General features: G+C 53.3%; 1 protein-coding gene across 1 annotated transcript in view; it reads left to right on the forward strand.

Annotated features, from left to right (window-relative positions):
* The window catches only part of SFSWAP (splicing factor SWAP), a 69,235-nt gene that overhangs the window by 16,457 nt on the left and 27,284 nt on the right, over positions 1 to 25,494 (forward strand). Inside the window, 6 exon segments of the mRNA XM_026514668.4 lie at positions 14,617 to 14,678; positions 14,680 to 14,855; positions 16,245 to 16,376; positions 17,408 to 17,501; positions 18,405 to 18,573; positions 25,006 to 25,236. Of these exon segments, the coding sequence (XP_026370453.2) occupies positions 14,617 to 14,678; positions 14,680 to 14,855; positions 16,245 to 16,376; positions 17,408 to 17,501; positions 18,405 to 18,573; positions 25,006 to 25,236 (864 nt within the window).

Below are 25,494 nucleotides of genomic sequence, written 5' to 3' on the forward strand. Positions count from 1 at the left end.
TCGCTCTGTTTATCACGGAGCACGTACCGTTAGGCACTGAGGGCAGTCGCAGGCGGCGTGTCTGCAGCCCCCACAGCACTGGGTGGGGGGATGGCGCCTGCCATGTGGCAGGCCTAGTGGCTGCTTTGTGACTCAGGCTCCCTGCAGGCTCTCAGAGCCCCATTGACACCAGCCCCTCCTTAGACAAACATCAGGTGCACCAGGGGCACTCCCTGCCTGGACCCGTGCCGACCTCCCCCAGGCAGTGCTCCAGCAGGGGGGCGCCAAATAGTGCCCGCCTCTCACACAGTGCAAGCCTGACAGGCAAGTGTGAGACGGGCGTTTGGGTCTGGTGCCTGGTGTCGCAGTCTCACAGCTCAACTGTCTAACCCAGCAGAGACGAAAGAGTCAGGGCTGACAGGACCTGTGGCTGCTTGCACGTGGATTGCAGCTGTGCCGGGGCAGGGATCGGCTTCCAGATTTTGCAGAGAAGCAAGAAATCTAAAACGTTTAGGTGAAATATCTCAATTTACAAATGTCAGCAATGAGTTCATATTTTGTAAAAAACGCAAGGCAGTCCAAGAAAACACACATCCAAGTAGGTGCTGCTTGCAGGCACCCCCACCCCCCACCCCCCGGCATCCTGCCTCTGCTGTGCCTGTGGGAGGGGTCATGGGTGTGAGGGCAGCAGGGCCGAGAGGTGGGTGTCCCAGAGCTCCTCTGGAGACCGGGCTCAGCAGTGGGCAGTGCTGCCTAGAGACTAGGGAGGCGGGCTGTGAGATGTCCAGATTTCACGTAGATACCTCGTTACCAGAAGCGAGAGCCATTTCCTTGACATGGGGAGGTCAGAAACTGGACTGCAGTGGGGCGGGAAGCAGACAGGGTGTGGAAATGGACGCCTGAGCACGGACTCTCTGAAGCTGGGCTGCGCAAAGGGAGAGGGGCTGTGCCCCGTGGGGAGTGAGTGTCCCCGTGAGAGCCCCCCGAGAGCACCAGCCTTAGGGTCACCGCAGCAGCCACTGTCCAGCATCTAGGGGTTGTGGGGTGATGCAGGAGGCCTGGACGGTTAGACACACTGATCCAGTTTCTAGGAAGAGTCCTGTGCTTGAAACTGCCCAGCACAAATATGTGTGAGCACCTGTATTCAGGTTTTCAAAGATGTTTTCATCTGTGAGTAGATTATATGGTTCTATTAAAAAAAATCAAGAATATGAAAAATTTGAAAAGGAGGCACAGTGAAGGGAAATGAGTGCGATCAGGTAGTAAGTGAAACGTTACAAGGGAAGAGACCTCGGGGCCTGACGAGGTGGTGGTTTCTACGAAGTCTGTGCTAAGAGCGGATCTTAGCGGATCTGGAAGTGGTACCTACGGACCTGAAATGTCTCCTGCCGCGGGTACGAGGTGTGCTGTGGGCCGGTCGCCGCGCTGGGCGTGTGTGGTGCGGGAGGTGCTGGCGCCCCAGAGCAAAGTTTGGGTGGCAGTCTGACTTGAGGGCTCTCACGCCCAGTTCTCCTCCCTGCTTCCATACAGTCCTGTAAGCAGTTAGCCTTCCAGCCATTTGCATAAATTTTAATTAAATATGTAGTTACAGTAGTTTCACTGGAAAAAATCGTTTCAGAGGAGAGCTCTGCCGAAACAGCAAACAGGCCCAGCCTACTGGAGAGGAGCCTCGCGGCCCTAGCGTGCAGCACGTCACGTTGCCAGCTTGCCCAGCGCGCAAACCAGGGGCACCTTCAGAGGGGGCGCGAAGAAGGGTCCTGAGGCAGACCCGCGTTCGGAAGTGGGTGGGCAAGGAAACACGGGCAGCCTGCAAGCAGGGAGTCTCCGGGGAAGAGCCCCGCCTTTTACCGAGCAGCCTGGCGGCTTCTAGGCCGAGGTGCCGCGTGGGCACCTCTCAGCAAAGTGAGGAGACTTTAACCGGTGAAGAATTCCCTCCTTTAAGCCAACAGACATTAGATTCCACTAATAGAAAAAATAAAATTACCGAGGAAGCAGAAGTGTCTAACACCAATAGCTTTTATGGTCAGATAGGGGGGAAAAAAAGTGCAGCGGAAACACAGGCTGCAGTGTGAATAATTCAGAAAGGTAAAAATGGCCATGCAGTTTTTTTAAACGTTTCCCTTCGAAGCTCTCCCGAATGGCATTGTATCTGCTGGCTTAAGAGCCCGACCCCCGGAGAGTGCGAGCCAGACTGCAGCACACGCGTACAGGATACAAGGCTGTTACGGTCGAGAGGCTTACCCGGGCTGGCACGTGAGAACATGAGACTTGTAAATCTTGGGATACAGTCAAGGTTTTTGGGCTGTCGAAGATGTTGTTTCACGTTAACAAGTTTGAATTCCTTCATAATGATGGCGATTAAAGGAAATCAGCGCCAGTGGCACCTCCTGTGCCACGTGATTTCCAGCTGTGCCGCAGGCAGAAGCGGGAGAGGGCGTGGTGTTCCTGCCGGAGGGAGCGTGTGCAGGCAGGCTGGCAGCGCGTGTCAGAACTTGGGGTGCACGTGCCTGTCATCCACACACACGTAAGGAAGGAGCTACAAGAATATTCGTCACGAGCCAGATTTCCGGTGCTGGTGGGAGACCGAGAGGCCCCGTGTGCCCTCAGGAGAGGACGGCGGGGACAGCTGTCCGCATGCGTTGGCAGGGCAGGTGCAGAGGGGCGGGTGTAGGAGGAAGCCCTTGGGTTGGATTCAGATGTGGAGGGAAGCGTCTCCAGTGGGTCAGGTGAGAGACCTGCAGGAGTGGGGTTCCACGGGGGACCTGCTCTGTCACCTGCGTGTCTGCACCTCTTGGACCGTGTAGGTGATTGTCCCTTCCCAGAAAAAGCACAAGATTGATGGGATGCTCTGTGAAACTAGGCCAGTATCCCGAGGGAGCTCTTGCGGGCCTGTGATGTTACCACACAGGTTCAAGACCGCCTGTCAGCTCTCCCGTCCCAGCTCTTCCCCGCCGGAGCCCCTCAGAGCCGGGGTCACCAAGCTTTTCCAGTTCTTTCTGTTAGCGCATAGTTAAGAAATCACTTCAGGAGGTCCATGGCCATTCCCTGTGATTGGTTTCTTGCTGATAGAGATTTTCCTGGATAGAGGCAGCCTTGGAAGAAAAGCATCTGTTTTTATTTTGGAAGAATTTTCTTTAAAAGATCCTTAAATATAGATGTGTAAAACTGACAGTTTTTTCCTTTTATTAGCTTGACAGTGATTTTCTGTTACTTGGTTGTCTCCTGCTATCTTGCCCAAGAGGGGCACAGATACAGTTACTATGCGGGAAACAGTAATACTGAAGCACTGCGCACTGGTACAGCACGCGGTTTCTAAAAACTAAAACGCCAACCCAGTTTTTTTGAATGTTTCATTCCATAAATAGCTGAAGTGAAATTAAACCGTATCGTGTGGCTAGACTGGATGTTTTCTTGCTTCTGTTCTGGTTTTTTAAAATATGATTTTGCTGTTCTTGTTCATGGCATTTCTTTCTTTTTTTTTTTTTTTTTTTTGGCAAAATCATAACCTTGAAGTGCTTTACTTACCTTCTAAACTCTTTTTTTGAAAATGCTTTTATTGTAAGTGAAGGGAAATAGAAACAAGAAAGTAAAAATATTACCCAGGATCCCACCACCCAGAAGTAGACATTCCTACCATAATCCCGGACACAGCGGAAACACTGACGCAGTGTGGTGACGGGGGAGGAGCGCGGGGAGCTCCTGGCTGGGAATCCAAAGACGGGCTTTATGCAGAACAGGGATTAGAAAGTTGGATGTACAGATAGAAATTTTTTTTTTTAATTTTATTTATTTATTTGACAGAGATAGAGACAGCCAGCGAGAGAGGGAATACAGGCAGGGGGAGTGGGAGAGGGAGAAGCAGGCTCATAGCGGAGGAGCCCGATGTGGGACTCGATCCAGGCTCCCAGCGGAGGAGCCCGATGTGGGACTCGATCCGGGAACGCTGGGATCACACCCTGAGCCGAAGGCAGACGCCTAACCGCTGTGCCACCCAGGCGCCCCCAGATAGAAATATTTGTGTTAAAGTGGAAGGAAGCTTTTTTTAACTTTACTCGAATTTAGCAGAAGAGCCTGTAATCAAAAATCCAAGTGAAGTAATTGCGGGTCTTCAGATGAAAGTCTCTTGCAGGCGTCGGGGATTCAGTTGTGGAGACTGGGAGACCATTAGAGAGATTGGGATTGCAGCTTTTTTGTAAAGCTCTGTTTTTATCTTAGATGTCACTAACTGTGAAGCTGGAGGAAATTAAAATACTCCTGAAATCCCTTCCCTTCCCCCTGCCCTGACTCCTGACTTTTCAGAAGCGTGTGTTTCTGTTGCGAGAGTGTGAGTAATGCGGATGGGGCGTCTCTGTGCCTTGAGTCTCGTGGACCTGTGCTGTGAGGGTTCTGTTGGAGGAGCGCCTCCCTCCCACCCTTGTGCGGACAGGAGAGCTCGTCTGGGCGTCAGGGTCTTGGGGAGCATCTTCCTCGCGCTAGATCTTTGTAAAGCTAGCGTCCAGCCTGGTCTGTCCTGGAGAGGCCTGGCTCAGCCGGCTGCTGCCTCCGACCAGTCGTGTGCAGTTATTAGCTGCTTGGTTTTCACTCATTGCTCCTGGGCGCCGTTCTCGGAGCTCGGTCACGTCGGCGAGCACCTTGGCGGAGAGCACCGTACCAGGAGCGCTGCCTGGAACCCAGGAGCGCTGCCGAGTGGGCTCTGGACTTGGATGTTGCTGTGAAGAGGAAGGGGCCGGCTTCAGCTCCCCCACCTCGCTGCTCGGGGGCTGTCTCTCTCTGGCTGGACGCCTGGTGACCTGGAGCGCATTCCGCAGTTGTCCTGGAGCCGGTCCTGCCCCCTCTCACAGATTTGGTTCTTGGTCCGGGAGGCTGTTTTCTGTTGTGTGTCTCTCATTACCTTTTCTGTTCCGGTCGTTGGTTTCTCTGCTTAAAAGATGTCAGTTACCTTCTTTTGGATCTTTTTCTTCTGTGTGTATCACTTTCTCTTTTTTGTTTTACTCTGTCTCTCTTCAGCATTCAGCATGTGGGTCTGTCCATCTGTCCGTCTCCTTCTGCATCAGTGACTGGTTTTTCAGTCACACCTGTTCTGTCCGTTGCAGTCTAAAACATGTTGGTTCTGTAAAGGTGTGGTTTTGGTCCTGTGTTCTCTCAGTGCGACAGTGGGCTCTGCAGACTTGCTCCGAAGGTCCCAACGTCACTTTTCAGGTCCTGCGCCGCGGGTGCGTGCACGTCTGCTGTTGCAGCCGGTCCGCGGTCCTCGAGCACAGACAGGAGGCCGCGAGGGGGTGTGGCCGGGCCCAGCAGCACGGGCTCCACGGACTTGAATTTCATAGAAATTCCGACTGCTGAAACATGTAAAAACTGTTGTGAGCTCTCCCGGGCTGCACAAAAGCAGGTGGTGAGCCCAGTTATGACCCAGCTTAGCTCAGCCCCTGTCCCGCTCAGGGGTGGCTTGCTTTCCTTTTCTTTGTGCTCCGTGGAATTCTCACCAGATTCAGCTGTGGCTCCGAAAACTGAAAGCTCGCTTGCGTTCTGTTTTCATCCAGACTGCGGTCGTTGCTGCCTCACTGCCCGGATGCGGGAGCCTACACAGCTCTGTGCTGCCCTTTCCTGGTCATCTTAGACCTTCTGTCTGATGCTGTAGGCACTTCCTCCTTGACACTCTTCCCACCGCCTCTGAGATCCTTTGTCTTTTGAAGTGCAGCCTTCTCTGGAAAGCCCATTCTGTGCTCTTCTGTGAGATCCTGAAAAAGCCCCTGAGCAGGTGTCCTGAGTGGGCAAAGCCTCCAGTGGGCAGGCCCTCCCCACACATCTGCAGGCGTCTCCACCCTTTGGTTCAGGTTGCACACTTGAGCTGCTCCCTTTCTTCACCCAGAACTCTCTGGAACTTGTTTTTTATGTAACAGCCCTCCAAACCTAATACAGTATTGAAAACAAAACTTTTTACGTGAGGGTCACTGATGAAGACTTTAATGGGTAGAGACAGGCCTTTCTAGAAGGTTTTATTTGCCCAAAGGAGAGCGATTGCTTTTAAACACTGGGCTGAAGTGCCTGAGTCCTGTATTCAACGGCTAAAGCTGGTACGGTTAGGTGGTTTTCCAGCTGTACAGACGCCGTTCTTCAGCATTGCAGAAGCTGTTGAGGTTTTCCTAGTCTAAGGCTTTGGTACCCCAAGACAAGTCTCCTGTTGTTTGGGGAATTTTGGTTTTTTTAAGGATTTTATGTATTTGAGAGAGAGCGTGTGCACAAGTGGAGCAGAGGCAGAAGCAGACTCCCCGCTGAGCAGGGAGCCCGACGTGGGACTCGATCCCAGGACCCCAGGACCCCAGGACCCCGATCATGACCTGAGCCAAAGGCAGATGTTTAAACCGACTGAGCCACCCAGGCGCCCCTCGTTTGGGGAATTTTTTGTAACACTGGGTTGTCTGGAGGTCCTAAGGGAGTAAATAAAAGGTAACTTTTATTTACTTTATTTACATAAAGCCCATAAAAGGATGGGCTTTATGGTAACAAGTGGTAAGTTTGAACACATTCAGACATAGATGGTGCAAATGATGAATGCTTTCAAGTGTCTAGGGCGTCAGGCAGGGCAGTGACACCTTTTACTTAAAAACTGTCCACTTATGTTGACACTGTGTTGTACACCTGAAGTTAACGTACTTTGTGTGTCAGCTATGCTGAAAAAGAAAAAAGGTTGCTTTAAAAACACAAGTGTGGATTTAGTATTGTAGGGATTGTTGGTTGGCTTGACTCTGGTTTCCCTGAGACACGAGACTCCGTATTATGGAGAGCTAGCAGATGAGAACCCTGCCTGAAACAAGCGGGGGTCGCAGGGACCCTTCAGGAACTCGTGGAGACGGTCTGAGTCCACCAGGTGAAGCTGGAAGTTTTGGGGATGGGGTAAGCAGACTGTCCAGTGGAGGAGAGACATGCAGAACTGGGAAGCACGAGAGATCGCTGTTGGATTGTTTTGTTGGTGCCTGGTGTTTGGACTCCCATAATTTCACCTCTCCTGGGGGAAAGGTCTTCAGTGTGGAGAGAGCATAACTTTTTAAACTGTGGGCAGAGGAAAATTCTCCAGTCGAATAGAGTGCTGATGAGATTAATACTGAGTTCAGGATCTGAATCTTTAGGTGCTGATAAAACCTTTATTAAGGTTTATTTTCAACAGAAGCGGTCGTGGCATGGAGTTTTATGTTACATCATGAAATCACCATGAAAATTACTTACTCTGACACTGGTCTGTCAGCTGTTAACTACACGGGAGGGGCGGCTGGGGGCTCGGGCTGCAGTCCTGCTGTGTGTGCCCCGGGGTGTGTGCAGTAACTTCTGTTGCCTGGTGCCCCCCCCCCCCCGGAGTCTAGCTTTAGCTTGGATGCGAAATAGGGATAAAGGAAGGTCACTTGTGATTTGGGAAATTGTCTGCAGTGTTGCACGTTCTGTGCATTTACTGGTTGACTGTGACCCTGAGTCGGAGATCAGACCCCTGAGTGTTTGGGAATATGCACTGTCCTCTCCACAGAATCTGCCCGTGTCTCAGAACCCCTGGAACGTGTGGCCACAGAATGCAAGGGAATATGGGAGAACCCAGATAATGGTGGGAGTGAGGACAGATGTTCCTCCTGTGACTTTTCCATGTGTTTGAAAATACTCTTCAAGTTATTAACCACTGAGGTTCTAAGAGTGTTTCCAGACAGCTCTTCAGAAAAGTGTGACTTTGGGAAACAGAAACACACATTCCAGTGCGTGGCGGGGAGGGAGACGCTGCAGCTAAGGTGGCGTCACCGCCTGCAGGCTGGGTCGGACGCTGCCTGGCCGTGGGCCACAGGTCTTTACAGTCCTCTCTGAGCCCCAGCGAAGTGACACATCATTCTTCCCATTTGTACGCCTGTACTCACCCCAGAAAAACCACTCAGGTATTTTTATGATATTTGGAATTTCATCAATTAAAGAATGTGTGGGAATTTGTTTTTTTCTTTTTCTCCGAGTATATCATGCCCCCAGTTTTGCCTCTTGCTCTGCGAGGAGTGACACATTTACTGTCTGGCTCTTTGTGGGGAACACGTGCCAACCTCTGCTCTATCCCAGAATTGGTGAGAGACCTTCCTTGAATATAAATGTCTTCATTTTATTGACTTCTTTTTATATGAAAGCCCTATAGACTTTAAAGTTATAGCAGAGACCAGTTTTGGTAAAATCCTGCTCTTAAGTGTGTTGTTGTTTGTGTTCTTAGGAAATGTTCCCATATCCTGTTGGTAACAGATCTGTGTCTGTAGCGCCGACCTCCCGCCTTTCTGCCCTCGCCCTCAGGCCGGGCAACGAAGGTCTTGAATCCACAGCCTCTGAAGCAGGACCCCCAGCTTCCCCTCACACCTCCAGTTCAGGCCAGAGCAGCGGGCCCCATGCCAGTCTTCCCGTCCCTCACACCCATGTGTAATCACGCTCTGCGTCCATGGGAGCCTCGTTCAGGATCTGTCCCAGCCGGGCACTGCTCGCCAGGTTCGCTCATGGTCTCCGCCGCCGTCGGCCTGCTCATCCGCGGTGGCCCCCGGTCCTGGTGCCGCCTTCCCGCAGCCATGCAGCCAGCTTGATCTCAGAGTTGAGCCTCGTGTCATTACTTTTCTACTCAGAACCTCCTTGTGGTTTCCCAGCCCATTTAGATTCCAGAAATTCGCCTCCACTGCCCCCAGTCTGCTCTTCCTGTTCCTGAAATGTGCTAAGTGAGATCCGGCCACAGGGCCTTTGCCCTGGCTCCTCTTTGGCCTGAAACACTGTCCCTCTCAGGTCAGACCTTCCCGGCTATGCTGACGGTCTTCCCCAGTACACATGCTTCTCGCAGGGTGTCACAGTCTCTTGGCCACTTTCACTGTCTGAGGTTACTTTGTTTCCCCTCTGGTTTACTTCGTACCCTCAGTTGCTGCACAGAAGCGGCAGAAGGGCAGGATTGGTGTGTCATGGATACTGCGGGGCCCCCAGCCACTGGAGGCCTCTCTCCTACAGGCACATATTAATATTGGCTGGATGGACGTGCGCGGTAATACATTGAAGAGGAGCAGGAATAATCGTGTTTCTCCAGCCTCTTCGCCTGGCGTTCAGGGGGCAGTGGAGAGTCAGACACTCATCATCTCTTTGATTGTAATTAGGACATTTTAAAAATTACTTGAGTCAAAGTAATAGACTTTTCGGTCATGTAATAAATGCTTTTTATGGGAAGTATTTGTCGTTCCCCCCCATACACACTCGTTTCCCGGTATTTACTTTTAACCATGTGTCTGAGTTCTTGGTGGTTGCCCTGTGTCTCTAAGTCACGGGTCTGTGCCAGTGTTTCGGGATTTACCCACCCTAGGTTAGATTTTGTCTGTTGTCTTCCTGCTGTGATGGATGATAATTGAGTTCACTTGTGCTCCTCTCACACCCCAAATTTTACTATCTTAAGTGTTTTACCTCTGTTTTCGTTACTTTGTAACTCTAACTGATACACTTAAATCTCTACTTTATAATCAAAATTCAAAAGAGGACGATTCCTCAGTCTCCTCTCCTGACTCCTCTGTAAGTTTGAGGCCTGTCCTGACGACCTGCGCCCTACGTCAGAGGAGCCCCAGCTGTTGGGTGCTGTAGGCAGTCAGCCAGACAGAGCTGCTGTGACTTCCCAGCCTGGCGTCCGCAGGGCCGCTGGATGGTGGCCGCCTTTCCCAGCACTTCTTCGTTTCGGACGCCTTGGGGGCCCACTTCTGGCCCTGTATGTGCAGCGCGTGCTCCGGTCTGTCGGGGGTCGTGCTCGCAGTCCACATTCTGGCGATGTTCACAGCTGTGTTTGCTGAGCCTCCTCGCCCCTGCTTTCGTGCGAAGTGGCTGTGCTCTCAGCCTGCAGCCCAGCGCTCTCTGGCTTCTCACGGATGCCTGGGTTACTGCCTGGGTTACTGTTACTGCTTGCTCTGGTGCGCATGGTGTTTGCTCCTGTGCTGTGAGCACGTGCTCCGGTAGGGTACACAGGAACAAATACTTCGGTTCTCGAATGTCTGAGGATGCCCTCATTCTGCTCTCGCTTATGCTAGGTAGTTTGGACGGGCCTAGAATTGTGCGTCGAATACTGTCTGTCAGGCTGTGGAAGGTTTGGGCCAGCATTCCACCGTGGCCCTCGCTGCTGCAGAGAAGCTCCTGCCATTCCATGTCTCGTCCTTGTGCGTGTAACTCGTAGTCACTGAGCACATAGGTGTTGTGCTCACACCATGCTGGGAATAGCAGTGAACAGGTTCCTTCCATCGTGGAAAATCGTGGAGACTGAGAGCCTGAGGGGAGGTCATCACGCCGGTGGTCGTCATCGGGGAGGCCCTCCAAGCCTGGGGCCTGCGGAGAGTGGAACGGGGAGCGGTGGGACAGGAGGCAGGGAATGTGGCCTGGGCCCTGGGTGGGGAGAGATGGGAGGGTTCGGGGCCGGGGAGGGGCTGGCTGTGTCTGGTCCAGGCAGGGAGCTTTAGAGCAGGGGTCTGGGAGGAAGCGTGCAGTGCAGCTGACCGACCAGCAGGAGGCATGGCACGGCCACTCCCTGAGGGAGCAGGTGTGTGGGGAGGAGACAGGGATCCAGATCTGGACTCAACCCAAGTGAATTGTTTATGAGATGTCCCAGCGGGGGTGTGGAGTGGGCAGTTAATGTGCAAGTTCAGCTCAGAGCTGAAGGTAGGAGTTCTGGAATCATCAAGCGCAAAGAGGATTTAAAGCCATTAAACTGACTAGGAAGGTCCTTGGGGTGCCTGGGGAGGACCGTCCGCAGGTCCAGTGGGAGCGGCCCGGCAGCAAAGCTGCTCACCTGGACTTGGACGGGGGTGGGGGGGGGGTGGGGGGGCAGTGAAGTGAAGGCCCGGGGGCTGTGTCATGGCCACCGCTCGCAGACCCTCCGCTGGTCATACCCCATCGTCCCGACGTCCTGTGTGAATAAAGGAGATTGGTTCCACAGCACTCAGGAAAGCCATTTTCCTTCCCAATACAGACACATGTTGTTTGTCTTCCCCGAACCGGCTCTTACACAGAAGGGATTGCTCACCAGCCCCCTCATCTCCAACAACCCTTTCAACGCCAGGATCCTCATCCGGGAGTTAAATTTGTATGAGATTAAGGTCACAAAATATCAGTAAATTTGCTCTGAGTTTTGCAGGAAGCCAGTTAAATCGAAGGGCGCCGGAAGGAAACCAGGCGTGTTGATCTGACCCCCTGTTGCGCAGCTCTGTCCACCTCAAACAGCTGCAGTCTGGGCAGGAGGGGCTCCCGATGTGCCTGACACTCTGAAGCAGCCGGAGCTTTCTCGTACCAGCCACCAGTTTCCCCTTAGGAGATGTAGGTGCCTGTTGAGCTTCTTTCTTGGATTCACTTGGAGTCGGCATTTGTGGTCCTCATGATGTTAATAATGCCATCAGCTTTCAACTTTCTGTAAAACCCACTCGCCTCTCAGAAATTCAACCTCAGATGCGGAGAACAGCAAGCCTAGTGAGGTGTGTTATGTCATGGAAGCCCAGTGGTAGAGCCGTGGGAGCCCTTTGGGACTCCGCACCCCGTCATGATGATGTAATGGTGAGCTTAAGAGCACGCGGTCTTGTAGCACCAGACCTCTGTCTGTCCTGTCTGTGGTCCGGTCCAGCGATTCTCAAGACTTGCTGTTCGTGAGAACCTCTGAGTTGGGGGGAGGGGGGAGGGTTGTATACAAAAAACGCACGCACTCTGATAGCCATTTCAAAGGGTCTGTAGTGTCAAGCTCACGTCTTCACAGAGCCTCTATGTAATAGGGTGAGTCAGGGACCCGCATGTCTTAGCACAGGGTGTCTGGGAAGGCTCCGGGCCTTGCTGTCAGCTGGTCTCACTCATTAAATGCTGGGCAAGTGCCTGCCCTCCCTGGGGCTGTGCGGGCTGCCTGCCACTGCTCTTCAGACGTGGAGCGCTCGGACTTAGCGGTGCCCTAGCACTGCTGTTGCAGAGCAGTGCCCGTGCGGGGGGGGGGGGGTGTCACAGGGAGGACACTGCGGGATGTGCCAGCATCAGAAGTGAGGAAGCAAGAGGCGCTGTTCTCAGGAGTAGGATCCAGAGGTTCTGTGACAGGGGAGGTGTGGGTATCGGGCTGTGGTTCACCGTCACCGTTATACCCCGGGCCCCAGAGTTGGGGAAAAAGGGCAGAAAGGACCCTCTCCCTGAAGGCTTTTCATCCCTGGCGGTCCTCAGAGTGAGGATTCAGCTGAAAGGGGACTTCTTAAACCCACCGTGGAGCCTGCATCCCGCAGCGGGAAGCCTGCCGGCCAGTGAGCCAGCCACCCCACTTCTCACTAGACAGCGATGCTGGGTGGCTGTCAGCGTTATTTTTAGATGAATGGAGATTGTCAGATTCCTGTTCACCTTTGCAAAGTGTGATGAATACTTTGCTGGAAGACTCACCGTGTGTATGTGGGGAGGATAGAGTGGACTGCCCGCGCATCTGCTGGGGACGCCGGCTCCACGCCTCTCCCCCAGTGCGCGCCCCCCTCCTGTGGTCCCAGGGCAGCCCAGGCCCATGGCGCGTTCAGGTTGTGGCGTGCTGTCTTACTTTCCCACCTGCAGACAGAGCCGCCTCTTTTTGTGAGCTCAGCTGTGCTCTTAGAGTTTCTGCTGACTCTTAGCCAATGTCCTCACGTGTTCTGAGGGTGGATTTCTGAGTTAATCTGCTGGCTTGCCAGGAGCACTGTTTTTAACACTGCTTTAATTTAACATGATGGATGGTTCAGGAACGTCCTATGGACTGACGGCTAATCTGCATATAAGTACTTTCAAAGGGATGACCCTCAGTTTTGAAAACCATTTATTGACTTCTGTTACACCAACGTTGCGATTGCCTGACCTACAGTGTTAGTCGAAACTTGTAAAGTGTTTTATTTTTATGGGTTTACATGGCTCAGTGGTTGTGGCTGTGATTTAAAATGTACTTTGGCTTGTTTCCAGGCAGGAAGCTGACTGTCCAGGACAGGAACGGAGTGTCTGTCCTTCCACTGAGATGTGACACTGTATACTAGGCAGTGACAGGGGTCCCATCCCCTCTCCCAGAGACCCTGGGCTGCACATGGGTATTCTCCGAGGCAGGTCAGGGTTACGCTCTGTTCTCGCCTGATGGCACAGCTCTGCTTGGGGGCTGAGAAGAAGGACCCCCATAACCTGACTGCCTGAAGGCAAGTGGGTGGGAACCATAATTCCATTCTTGCAAGGACGGTGTTGTGTCTGACAGAGACGTAGGCTTGTGTGCACATGCCTGACTTGCTTAGGAAAAGCTTCCATTGGAACCACCACATCCGTCTGTCTGTCTGAATAACACCATGTGCTGCGTGCTGGGTTACAGAGTGAACATGCCTTTCCTGCCGTCCCTGTTGCCCCTGCCTCCAGCCAGTGGTCTTGGATGTGCCCCACCTTCCCGCAGAGATGTGATTGAGAACTCTGTGCAAGGATCATACCAACAGGATCTGGGGCCACGTGTCCGACTGTGAAAGCTCAGGGTATCACTGTGAATGTGTAACCATGGTTGGTGTGTGACATAGAGAGAGAACACCAGGCTGAGAGCTCACACGTGCGGTTAACAAAGAGCGAGTCGTTAGCAGCTATGGGTGGGCCTGCAGCCCCCGTCTTCTGTGCCTCATTCCAGCCTCAGGTGGAAGGCTGGGGCCTAGCTGTTTGACTTGCTGTCTCAGTCTTGTCCCCACGTAGCACCCGTCACGGGGGAACCAGGGTCAGTGTGAAGCGTCTGCTCTTCGTAAATGCTCATTACAAGTGAATTCATTGAAAATCAAAATAAAATTTTTTTTTTAAGATTTAAAAAAAAATTGTTAGAGAAAGCATGAGAAAACAGAAGTATGGGCAGCGGCAGGCAGAGGGAGAAGCAGGCTCCTTGCTGAGCAGGGAGCCGATGTGGGGCTCGATCCCAGGACCCCAGATCACGACCTGGGCCGAAAGCAGACCCTTCACAGACTGAGCCACCCAGGCGCCCCTCAAAATAAAATTCTTTAGTTGGAAAAATCTTTTCACCCTTCTCCAACGATAAGGAAATTAAATATTGGTGTAGTCGGAACCATTTGCATATCCACAACAGGATTAGAAATAAAATTCTTAATTGGCTCATTGAATCTTCTATGATGTAGCTGGTTTTGAATATTTTTCCAAAAAAAAAAAAGAAAGATGAATGAGCTTATAGGACTTCTCATTATTGAAATCGTGGGCTGCTGCCCTGCAGATACCTGCATATGTGTCCACACTACACAGGAGGCTGTTGTGCGTTGCTGTCTCTGAGCAGAGCTGCCCAACGAGCCGTGTCGGGGGGGTCGTGCGTGGTTACAGAGCACAAACAGCTTTACAGACGCATGTCACACGAGGGACGTGCGGTGCCCCGACAATAACCAGGAAAGGAGCCCAGCGCGTAGCCGCGTGCGCTCACCAGCACGGTCGCCAGCTGCTGCTAGAGAGGGGACTTCTCATCGGCACATTCACTACCCCTTCACTGTCTGTTGTCCCCGGGTGTCCGTCCCGACATTGCCCTCTTCCTCCAAGCACGAGTCCCGTGGGCAGCCTTCCTTGTATCAGCAACATCTGTTAAACGGTGTGGTTGCAGACGGACGTGGTGACGTTGCACGTGTCTTTCCACAGCGACCGTGGCCGCCATGTACTACAGCTACTACATGCTGCCCGACGGCACCTACTGCCTGGCACCCCCCCCCGCCGGGGGTCGACGTGGCCACTTACTACAGCACCCTGCCTGCCGGCGTGGCCGTGCCCAGCTCCTCCGGGGTGACGACTACCGCCCCGCCGCCCCCCGGCACCACGCCCCCACCCCCCCCAACCACAGCAGAGACGAGTAGCGGGGCGACCTCCACCATCACCACAAGGTACGCCTGTCCGTTGCCTGGCACGTCTGTGCTCTTGGTTTGGGGTCTTCAGTCTGGGTCTCCTGTAGAGTCTCTGTCGCCTGAGGGTTTAAGTGTCCAGATACCCAAGTTATGGAGTTCATAGTGCAGTGGAAATCGTCATGACGTAAGCACTTAGAAAATTGATTCCCAGTCAGCACCCCACGACCCCGTAATACCCCTGCCTCCTCTGCACCCCACGACCCCCATGACCCCTGCCGCCTCTGCACCCCACTACCCCCATGACCCCTGCCTCCTCTGCACCCCACTACCCCATGACCCCTGCCTCCTCTGCACCCCACTACCCCCATGACCCCTGCCTCCTCTGCACCCCACTACCCCCATGACCCCTGCCTCCTCTGCACCCCACTACCCCCATGACCCCTGCCTCCTCTGCACCCCACTACCCCCATGACCCCTGCCTCCTCTGCACCCCACTACCCCCATGACCCCTGCCTCCTCTGCACCCCACTACCCCCATGACCCCTGCCTCCTCTGCACTCCACAACCCCCATGACCCCTGCCTCCTCTGCACCCCACTACCCCCATGACCCCTGCCTCCTCTGCACCCCACTACCCCCATAACCCGCATGTCCTTAGCACCCTACAACCCCCCATTACCCCCATGTCTTATGCACCCCGACCGCCCTGACCCCCCACATCTGGGCTTCCTGACGGGTTGACATCTCAGTTGGGCCGGACTTCGTAAAGTCAGGGGGATGTGAAGCTGCGATTACATGCAAGAAATGCAGGATTTTATAAAGTTGTTGGAAGTGACTCCCACAAGCCATAGGCAGATGGGGGCTGGCTGCCGGACCAGCGGAGCACTGAACAAAAGCGACAGTAGGGCAGGGACAGGGCCCCAGCACCTGTCTTGCGCCAGCATCCATGGTCTGCAGAATGGGCGAGCACGCTCTGGGCGCTTTGTCAGGGGCCCCAGGTGCCTGTGGTTGAAATTCGACAGGACACTTGGGTGTTTGTGCAAAATGACTCCCTTCTGACCGTGCTGAGAACGGGGGCACCAAGTGAGGATGTTGAAGTGCACGTCCTCTGTTTTAATGTGGGAAAGAACCAACACGTGACTTTTTGTTGCTTCTGAGAATTCATCACTGGAGGGAAATGTTAGGGGAAAACGAACCTGTTTTCATGGTTCCATAAAACCCCATTTTTATCATTGGCAGTAATATTTGGGTCCATTTTCGAGGAACTGACGTTGCTTAGTTGTAGTTGAAGCTGTGCTCAGAGCCTCGTGTGTGTGTGTCACTGCTTGGGCGTGTGGCCAGGACGCTGAGAGACCCCCACACCGCGCTGGTCCACCAGCTGGTGGTCTCAGCTCCCTGCACCATGAGTTGACAGAGCTCTTCTCTGCAGTGCACTTGCTCCCGTGGCGGCCATCATCCCCCCTCCCCCCGACATTCAGCCCGTGATCGACAAGCTGGCAGAATACGTGGCTCGCAACGGCCTCAAGTTTGAGACCAGCGTTCGTGCCAAGAACGACCAAAGGTGAGGAACGGAACGTGGGGTGGATGTGGGTGTGTGGCATTTCACTTAGCTTGTTTTTAGTCTCGGTCCGTAATTCCTTTCCTGAACATCTTTAATCCTTGTGTGTTTACGTAAATAAGTCTTATAGTTACCTTGCCGAATTACTTACAGTTGTGTGTGGAGTTTTTATTTGTTTTGTTTTTTACGTAAGAGTGTTGAAGCTACGTAAAACAAGGCTGGAGTTCATGCTTTTCAAGAATCTGCTATTGAGGGGGTGGGGACGGGTGGAGTAGGTGATGGGACTGAAAGAGGGCCCGGTCGTGGTGAACACCGGGTGCCACATGGAAGGGTTCAGTCACTATACTGTACCCCTGAACCAGTGTCACACTGTATGTTAACCAAATGAAGTGAAAGTAAAAACTGAAAAAGTACATATGCCAGGTAGAAAAATACAAGTTTAAAAAAAGATAGTGTGTTTATAAAGAAACACAAAACAAAGGACCAGGGAAAGAAGAATCTGCCCTTTATTTATTTATTTCAAGATTTTATTTATCTGAGAGAGACAGAGAGGAGAGCACACACCTAACCCCGGCGGGGGGGGGGGAGCAGCAGTGGGAGAGGGAGAAGCAGGCTCCCCGCTGAGCAGGGAGCCCAACGTGGGGCTCGATCCCAGGACCCTGGAATCATGACCTGAGCCGAAGTCTGCCACTTAACTCACTAAAGCCGCCCAGGTGCCCCAAGAGCCTGCCATTTAATCAAATAATGTTCCGTGCCTCGGGTGTAAGCCGTTCAGCATGAGGTTGCACTTACATGTGACCCCCGTGACTGCAGATGGGCCACTGAACCTCCCTGTGCCTCGGTCTCCCTTGTCCAAGAAGTGGGTAGGATCCAGCCATCCTCCTGCACACGGCTGGTGCGGTAACTGGCTTGAGTTAGTCATTGGAGAGCATGTGGGACGGGGTCTGCTGGCAGCGAGCCGGCAGTAGGAGCCCTGTGCACCGCCCTTGGCGCACATGTCCGCGTAAACGACAAGTCCTCGTCTCTGCTCTTAGGTTCGAGTTCCTGCAGCCGTGGCACCAGTATAATGCCTACTACGAGTTCAAGAAGCAGTTCTTCCTCCAGAAGGAAGGGGGCGAGAGCGCACAGGTACCGGTCTGCAGGGGCGGGGAGGCAGGGAGCCTCTGTGTTGGCTGATGTACAGATGCAGGAATAGTTTGTACTTATTCTCAGGATGTAGCAAAGGGCTTGCTGATTTTATTTTATCTTGGAGGGTCGTGCTCGGCATACGCCGTCTGTAACTTCCCCCCTCTCTGTGTTTGGGCTCTCTTGAAAACTTTGACCCCGTGCATAGTTCATTGATGATCAGCGTGTTTTAAACAAAGAATCTTCTGAAGCATTTGATGTTTTGGTTGGCTATTATTTTTAGTAGCCTTTGGTGTAGGCCACGTACCATGTTTCTTTTGCGTTAACATATCCGTCAGTATGTCACATGTAAGCAGTGCACTCATGGCCAATGCTGACGCAGCACGGCGCTGTCCCTGGTGGAGCCTTTGTCCTGGGGGGCGGCCCGCCGCTTGGCAGCGTCCCCACGTGGGACCTTCACGCCTGCTGGATGCTGTTCCTCTTGTCCCTGTAATGCTTTCTTCTACCCCCCCCCACAGTTATGTGGGCGCCTGATGTTTTGTTCAGACCTATTTTGGTTGATGATGTAGGCCTTGCTTCTTATCAGTGGCTTTCTTCAGACTTGTATCTGTAATTGCTCAGACGGAATAAAAATGACTCTTGTACTGCCGATGGGCATGATCTGGTATTCTGAAAGCATTCTCAGGCATCTGTCTCCAAAGAAAAGGCAGGGCGCGTCGGCCCCCAAGACGGCATCAGAGCTTTGAGAGGCATTCTGTGCTTCCGGGGGGAAACCTTGCGCTCCTCTCTCTGTTGGTTATATCGCAAAGTGGCAAGTCTGAGTTTCATAATGGTGTCTGTCTGTCTGTCTGTGACAAACCTCAGGCATTCCTTACAGCACCATTGATAGTCACGTTTAATCTCTAGGCTGCATCAGCCCCAGAAGAGGCCCCTGCAGAGTCTGCTCCTGAAAAGCCGGGTGACAGCGCAGAGGAGGGTGTGTGCGAGGACTCGGCCGACGCGGGAAGAGGCGGCCCCACGGGGAAGAAGGAGGCGTCGTCCAGTAAGACTGTCGCGGACGGGAAGCTGGTCAAAGGTACACCGCTGCCAGCCCCACCCTCGCGGTTGTGAGGTCAGGTTGGGGGTTGCCACTTGGTGTCATAAAGTTCCCCTCCCTCGTAGTGCTTTCCTCATTTGGAGTTTGGGGCCATTTGGACAGGAGTTGGTCTGAGGTATGACTTTGTCTCATGGTCTGTTGTAGCAAGTTTAATGGGAATGTTCAGCACATTTCCCGGGATGTCTGGTTCCTCCTCGGACTCCTGTAGCCGCACTCACATGCAGACTCTGGCAGCAGTGAGATTCGTAGTCCGTGTGTGTCCTGAGGCCCTCCGCTGGGCACTGCTCTACTTCCTCCACTTTGTCACCTTCTGTGTTCTCAGAAGGAGTATTTTGTCTGTTAGGACAGGGGCACACAGAAAGAGCCTCTGTGCTAACAAGGGCGGGGGGGAAGCTTGCACAGGTGTATTAGCAAAGAGGTCAGTTTGGGTCAAACATAGGAAGCTGCAGTGAGTCCCACCTGGCGGGGATGAGAAAGACTTTGTGCAGTACCGGGCACCCCGAGACAGGGCTGCGGTCAGAGGCCGTGCGGCCAGAGCTGTGCAGGTGCACGCAGAAGGTGGGCGGGTCCTGTGGGGAACAGCCTGCAAAGCGGCCATGGCCAGCTCGTGGGGCTCTGGGACTCTGGTCATCTCAGAGGAGTGACTGCGTCCAGGTGGGTGACTATGGGGACACCCAGCAGAGAATCACCTGGAGCTGTTGGTGGGGCTGATGCCAGATACAGAGCTGCAGGAGAAGGGTGGGGGGAGCCGCTGGGGCAGAGGGTCACAGGACCTGCAGGACGGCCAGTGCTTTGCATTGAGCTGCCTTGTTGGGTAGAATGGTGATCTGGAGGAACCATTCCAGCCCAAATGGATGCCTGACCAGGGGAAACTCCGTGTCTTTGAGCTTCTCATTCCAGGAGTTACCTAAGCACACCTGTTGAGTCTCTCACGCTTCCCAGCCACCTGCAGACTCCCACTGAAATAACAAAGGAACATAATAAGCAGAGAGTAAAATCAGTTGTTCATACAGAAGTGGGGGGAGGTATTTACTCCCCGTGTTTCAGAAGGACAAGCCAGCCCGCCTGGAATTGAGTTAATAGAGAAGAGAAGGACACTTTGGGACTCGGTGGCAGTGACCCCCAGGCTGAAGCAGCCTCTGCTAACCAGAGAGGGAGCAGGTGGGAGGCCAGAGCAGCCGGGAGCACCGGCTGGGGGGGGGGGGGCAGCAGGTGGCTTGGCCCTCAGCCAGAGCTGCCTCCACACCACCAGTACGGCAGCCCCGCTTCCCTCCCGGTGCGCTCAGAGCCCAGCGCAGCCCTTGCCTGTGACAGTCTGGTGTGGAGCGGCAGAGTGCATGGGTGCCAGGGAGGCAGCGTGTCTGAGCACCAGGACCTGGGGCTGCGGCTGGTGGCCTCACCCCTGCAGAGGTTGCCCAGGAACAGCCTCCAGATGGTAAAATACAGTGAAAGCCTGAAAATCACACCGGATGCAAAGACGGACTGAAGATTGTTCTCAGATCTCTGGGGGAGGAGATGGAGGTGGTGGAGAAGCATCCAGAGAGAAACATGGGCAGAGAGAGGGCAGATTGGCACATCAGCCCCACATCTGCAGCATTAAATGCCAGATGATTAAGGGGTATCTGGAATTCGGAATGAAAAAGTATTCTGGGTGCTCCTCAGCACAAAGACGCTTACGGACACGTCAGCACCCCGAAATAATGAGTCCGAGAAAGTGCTCGTGATGAGAATGTTTCTTCATCTTTTTTTCTTGCTCTTCTTCTTTTTTTTTTAAGATACTATTTTTAAGTCGTCTTTACACCCAACGTGGGGCTTGAACTCATGACCCTGAGATCAAGAGTTGCACGCTTCACTGACTGAGCCGGGCAGGCGCCCCCAATGAGAATATACCTTGTCAAAAAATTATCGAATGCAGCAAATATATCGGACAAAAATTTACATAGCCTTGTATGTTCATATTGGTAAAGAAAACCTGTGATAAGCGTTCAGCTCAAGAATCTAGAATCGGTGCCTGGGGGGCTCAGTCAGTGAAGCCTCTGCCTTCAGCGCAGGTCGTGATCGCAGGGTCCTGGGATCGAGTCCCGCATCTGGCTCCCTGCTCTGCGGGGAGTCTGCTTCTCCCTCTGCCCCTCCCCCTGCCCGTACTCACTCCCGTGCTTTCTTTCTCTCTCTCTGACAAATAAATAAAATCTTTTAAGAAAAAAGCACCTAGAAAGAAAGCATAAAATGCATCCGAGGAGTGCAGGAGAGGGGGAGCACTGCGTCAGAGTGGGAACCGGTGAGGACGTAGGAGAAGGCCAGCGAAGCGTATTGCTGTGCAAGCAGACACGCAGCACACAGCGGGTGAAGAAAATCAGATTTTCGAAGTGCACAGGAATAACACATATAACCATAAATTTGAATGAATTTGAAAATAACTGAAAAAGTTGGGAAATTATAAATCGCAAATATTGTGTCAAGAAGAGGCAGCGTGATGGACGTACAGGTCTGGAAGAAGTTAGGGGACGTTCACCGGTCAGTGAAGTCCCAGAATGCAGGGGGCAGGACTGCGTCGCGCGGAGTTTGTTCCTGCAAGAAGGAGGAGGAGCCTGCGCCGCCGAAGCGCCTTGGGATGCTGGGCAGCACGTGCAGGCGCCACCCCCGCTGGGAGCAGACGAGCGCGCCACGTGTCCTGCGGTGTGACGGGGAAGCTCCTTCAGTGAGACAGTAACTGATGTCGGGAAGTCAGGCCCTCCATTCGCAGAACAAATAAATACGTCTACCTCACATCTGACAACAATAGTTCCAGACAGATTACTTATTTAAATGTAAAAAAAAAAATCATAAAGAGGCGCCTGGGTGGCGCAGTCGCTAACTCGGTTTCGGCTCAGGTCGCGAGCTCAGGGTCCTGGGAGGGAGCCCTGTGTCGGGCTGTGTGCTGAGGGCGCAGTCTGCTTGTCCCTCTCCCTCTGCTTCTCCCGCTGCTCCTGCGCACACACATTCTCTCTAAAATAAATAAAGTATTTTTTAAAAAAAACCATGAAGATAGAAGAAAAGGAAGGTAATTTCTTTTTTATAATCTAAGAGTTGGAATAGACTTCCTAAAAATTGAAGCCATAAATCCTAAGGAAAGACTAGGAGGTCTGATGGGGCAGGACCTGAATGAAGCTAAGGGACAGATGTTGAAGTGGTGGTGACTGCTCCCACGGCAGAAGGAGATGGGGGAGTGTGTGCCCTGTGGAAAGAGCTCGGTGCCCGGTGAGGAAGGACCGTCAGTGCGCAGAGAGTAGTAGACCGAGGACGCGGGCAGATCACTCACAAAAGAAGAAAAATAGATGGTCAGTAAATAAATTTTTAAAGTGTATCTTCATTAACAGAATGCTGTTTTTTGCCTCTCGAATCAGTGAAGTTAAACACGTTGCTCAGCGAGGGAGAGGCTCAGGCGGTGGGGACTCGAGCCGTCTCTGCAGGCGTGCACGGGCACGGCCCCTAGAAGACCGGCCTCTGCGTGCGGACATTCCCGTGGTCCAATACCTGCAGCTCAGCCTGGCCTCCTCCTAGGGGCTCACCGCAGGGCTCATGGGCGCTTAGAAGTAAACCCTCAGAGATAGTCGTGGGAAACTCTGAAATAAATTGGGACGTCCAGACCAAGAAGTAATACTCCGGTTTTTCAAAATGATCTCTGCTGACAAGGAAACATAGCAAGGTGCTGCTGGCCAAGGGAAGCAGGCTGTAACGCTCGAGTGCGGCCCCGTTGGCGTGTGTGTGCACGCACAGATGTGCGTGCCCGAGAACTGTGTGGTGACTCCCCACGGCCGCTCTGCGGCTGTTCTGATTGTCAGCCTGTGGTCTCAGAGTTTTCCACAGAGAACGTGATGACTTCTGAAGGCGGGTGTTAGTAACGAGGTTTGTTCCCTTACTAAGGGAAGCGTATCCGCTGTGGAGGACGGAGGCCTGGGGCCTGTGGGTGCCTCCACACACACGGACTGAGCACCTGCTGCTTGCGCCTGGCTCCCAGCCGCGTTGGCCCCACATCCTGCGGCCTAGGGTGAGCAGGCTGTGGACACACGACACGAAACCCGCAGACGTGTGGAGGAGAGAGTCCAGGCAGGCGTCCGTGAGCTGAGGCTGGTGGAGGAGGAAGCAGCCAGGTGGAAGGAGGCGGGGGGAAGGGAGTCTGACAGCAGTGGGCATCACACACGGAGGCTCTGCGCACGGAGGCTCTGCGCACGGAGGCGGGGCCGGAGCCCGGGCACATCCTTGCTGCAGGGGAACCGGGGGTAGGTTCCCTTACACGAAGGAAAGGTTTCCCGTCCCCGGCTCTCTGGCTCAGCTAGCTGAGGAAGCTGGCCTTTGTAGCCTCGGTTCCCCGTCTGTAAGCAGGGAGCCCAGCAGCATCCGTGGCAGGGCTGCCCGTTGGTGAGGTGAGGCCCACGGGCTGTCGTGGTACTCTATTCCGTTACTAAATCGCTTCAGCGTCTGTGTCAATTAATGTGCTCTCTGGCCTTGCGTTTCACGGGCATAAATGCCAGTGTCCATACAAGTGTTGCGTTAGCATAGAGAGCGTTCCAGAAGCTTTCAGTTTAAAATATGACATTTGTTGATGGCTGGCTTTTCCAATTTGGAGGAAGAGATGGTTTGAGAATCACCAGTTCTTTCGAGATGGAATCCTGTAGCCCCAAGTCCATGAGCAATTTTGATTAACATTTAAGTGAATGTTTTTTGCTTTTTAAGTTCAGTTGACCGTATGTTTGTTAAAGAGATCACATTACTATAGGCAATAAAGGGTTAACATTAAACTTTTTTTCTCACAGCAAATTTCAGGGTGTTCAAACGCAGCGTGCCGTGGTGAGCACGCCACCCCACTCGCCCCGCCGCCCACCCCGTAGTCCTCAAATCGTAGCCTTTCATCCGTAGATGATTTAGCGCATCTGCAAAAGGTGGGACTGTTTGTGAACAAGTGCCGGACGGTGGGTGACGCGGCCCCTCCCGACAGACCGCGTCCGTGACCCCCGTGTGGCCTCTGGCAGGTCTGCCGTCGCCGGGGCGCAGGCGGTACGGAGCTGATTTTCCGTGTGACTTGCCAGCGATGCCTTTCCCAGCACTTAGCATCGGGCGCGCTCTAGCTGGAGGTGGTTGGGGACAGAAGACGGTCATGTTTCAGACACCTGGGGCAGTCGCGCACTTCAAGGCCGGCATGGCTTATGGAGCCACAAAATGCTGACGGTGTGGGGCGCCTGGGTGGCACAGCGGTTGAGCGTCTGCCTTCGGCTCAGGGCGTGATCCCGGCGTTATGGGATCGAGCCCCACATCAGGCTCCTCTGCTGTGAGCCTGCTTCTTCCTCTCCCACTCCCCCTGCTTGTGTTCCCTCTCTCGCTGGCTGTCTCTATCTCTGTCGAATAAATAAATAAAATTAAAAAAAAAAAAAAATGCTGACGGTGGGACCCTCGGGACCAGCTGGGCCTCCCCTCCCCGTGTGCGGTCACCAACAGACACAGCCCTTCTAGAACCTGCCGGTTTTCTTAGGGAAAACGTCAAGCACGTCCACAAATAGCGTGCTGCAATGAGCATACCTACCCAGACCCCCTTCCGGCGTTCTTGGAGTTAGCTGCTGTGTGCTGCACTTTAAAATTTTTCTTCGCTGTGGTTTACTTGAATATCCTTCATTAAATAATAATTCATGGTTTCTATAAGCGAAGTACCTTAATACAATCCATTAGGTGTCGTTAGGAACCGCCCTTACCATGGTGTCTGAAGGAGCGAGGGACTCAACGAGTGTGTTGTTGAGTGGATGGGGGGTACGGGGAAGAAGATTATTTCCTTTTGGGCCTTTGTATTTCTCTTAAATTAAAATTTCCAAATAGTCTCGGGGAGAATGTGGAACCAGCCAGGATTTGGTGACAGCAGTAGCGTGGTCTGACAGACTCCTCACATGAGTAGGTGCCTGATAAAACGTGTGCTGAGTGAGGGGCTGGGTCCAGTAACTTCTGCATTGTAGGAAGAGGGTACTTTATAGAGTTGGGATTTTTAAACGCTTCTTTATGGTGGAGTTGCATCATATGCCTGTTTAACCTCTGCAAATTCAGCCATGTGCTGAGCCCGGAAAAGGAAGGAAAACCCCAAGGAGAATTGACCCTTTATAAATACAGCAACCCTGACTCGCTCTCCGCGCCTGCGTCCCTGGCGAGGCGTGCATGGGGTCCCCTGGCGAGCCAGCCCAGCCTCCCCGCATGCAATGTGCGTTTCAGCAGCCCCCTCTGACAACACAGTGCTGCGTGCTGCCCCCAGAAGCTCCCTCTGCATAAGATGCGGCTCCACTCGGGACGTCACCCCGCCAGCCGGTGCTCATGAGGATGGTGGGGCCCGTGAGGGTTTCTGCTCTGTGCTTCAGGTACCTAAAAATGTATCCCCATTTTCACTTTTCTCAATAGCTTCATTTGCTCCAATAAGCTTTGCAATCAAGGCCAAAGAAAATGATCTACTTCCCCTGGAAAAAAACCGTGTTAAGCTAGATGATGACAGTGATGATGATGAGGAAGGCAAAGAAGGCCAAGAAAGTTCTAGCAGTGCTGCAAACACTAACCCGGCAGCGACCCCACCCTGCGTAGTCGTTGAGGAGAAGCGGCCTCAGCTTACCCAGGAGGAGCTAGAAGCGAAGCAAGGTTTGTCAATACGTTTTCAAGTTCTCGGAAGAGAAAAGTGTGCAAACACAAGATTAACCTGCTATGCCCGCAGCACAGGGATTGCCGGCTGGGACCCCCGCCTGTGGACACCAGAACCGAGGGGGCTCGGTGGGGGTGCTGCGCTTGCGGAAAGTTCTCGGTTAGAGCAGCAAGCGCTGCTCTTGCCTAAGCACGAGACGCAGTGCCGCTGGCAGCTTGTTTCTAGAGTCTGCCCGGAGTGCTTTCGTGGGAGGGCGG

The sequence above is a fragment of the Ursus arctos genome, unplaced genomic scaffold, assembly GCF_023065955.2.
Source record: "Ursus arctos isolate Adak ecotype North America unplaced genomic scaffold, UrsArc2.0 scaffold_34, whole genome shotgun sequence".
Taxonomy (NCBI): Eukaryota; Metazoa; Chordata; class Mammalia; order Carnivora; family Ursidae; genus Ursus; species Ursus arctos.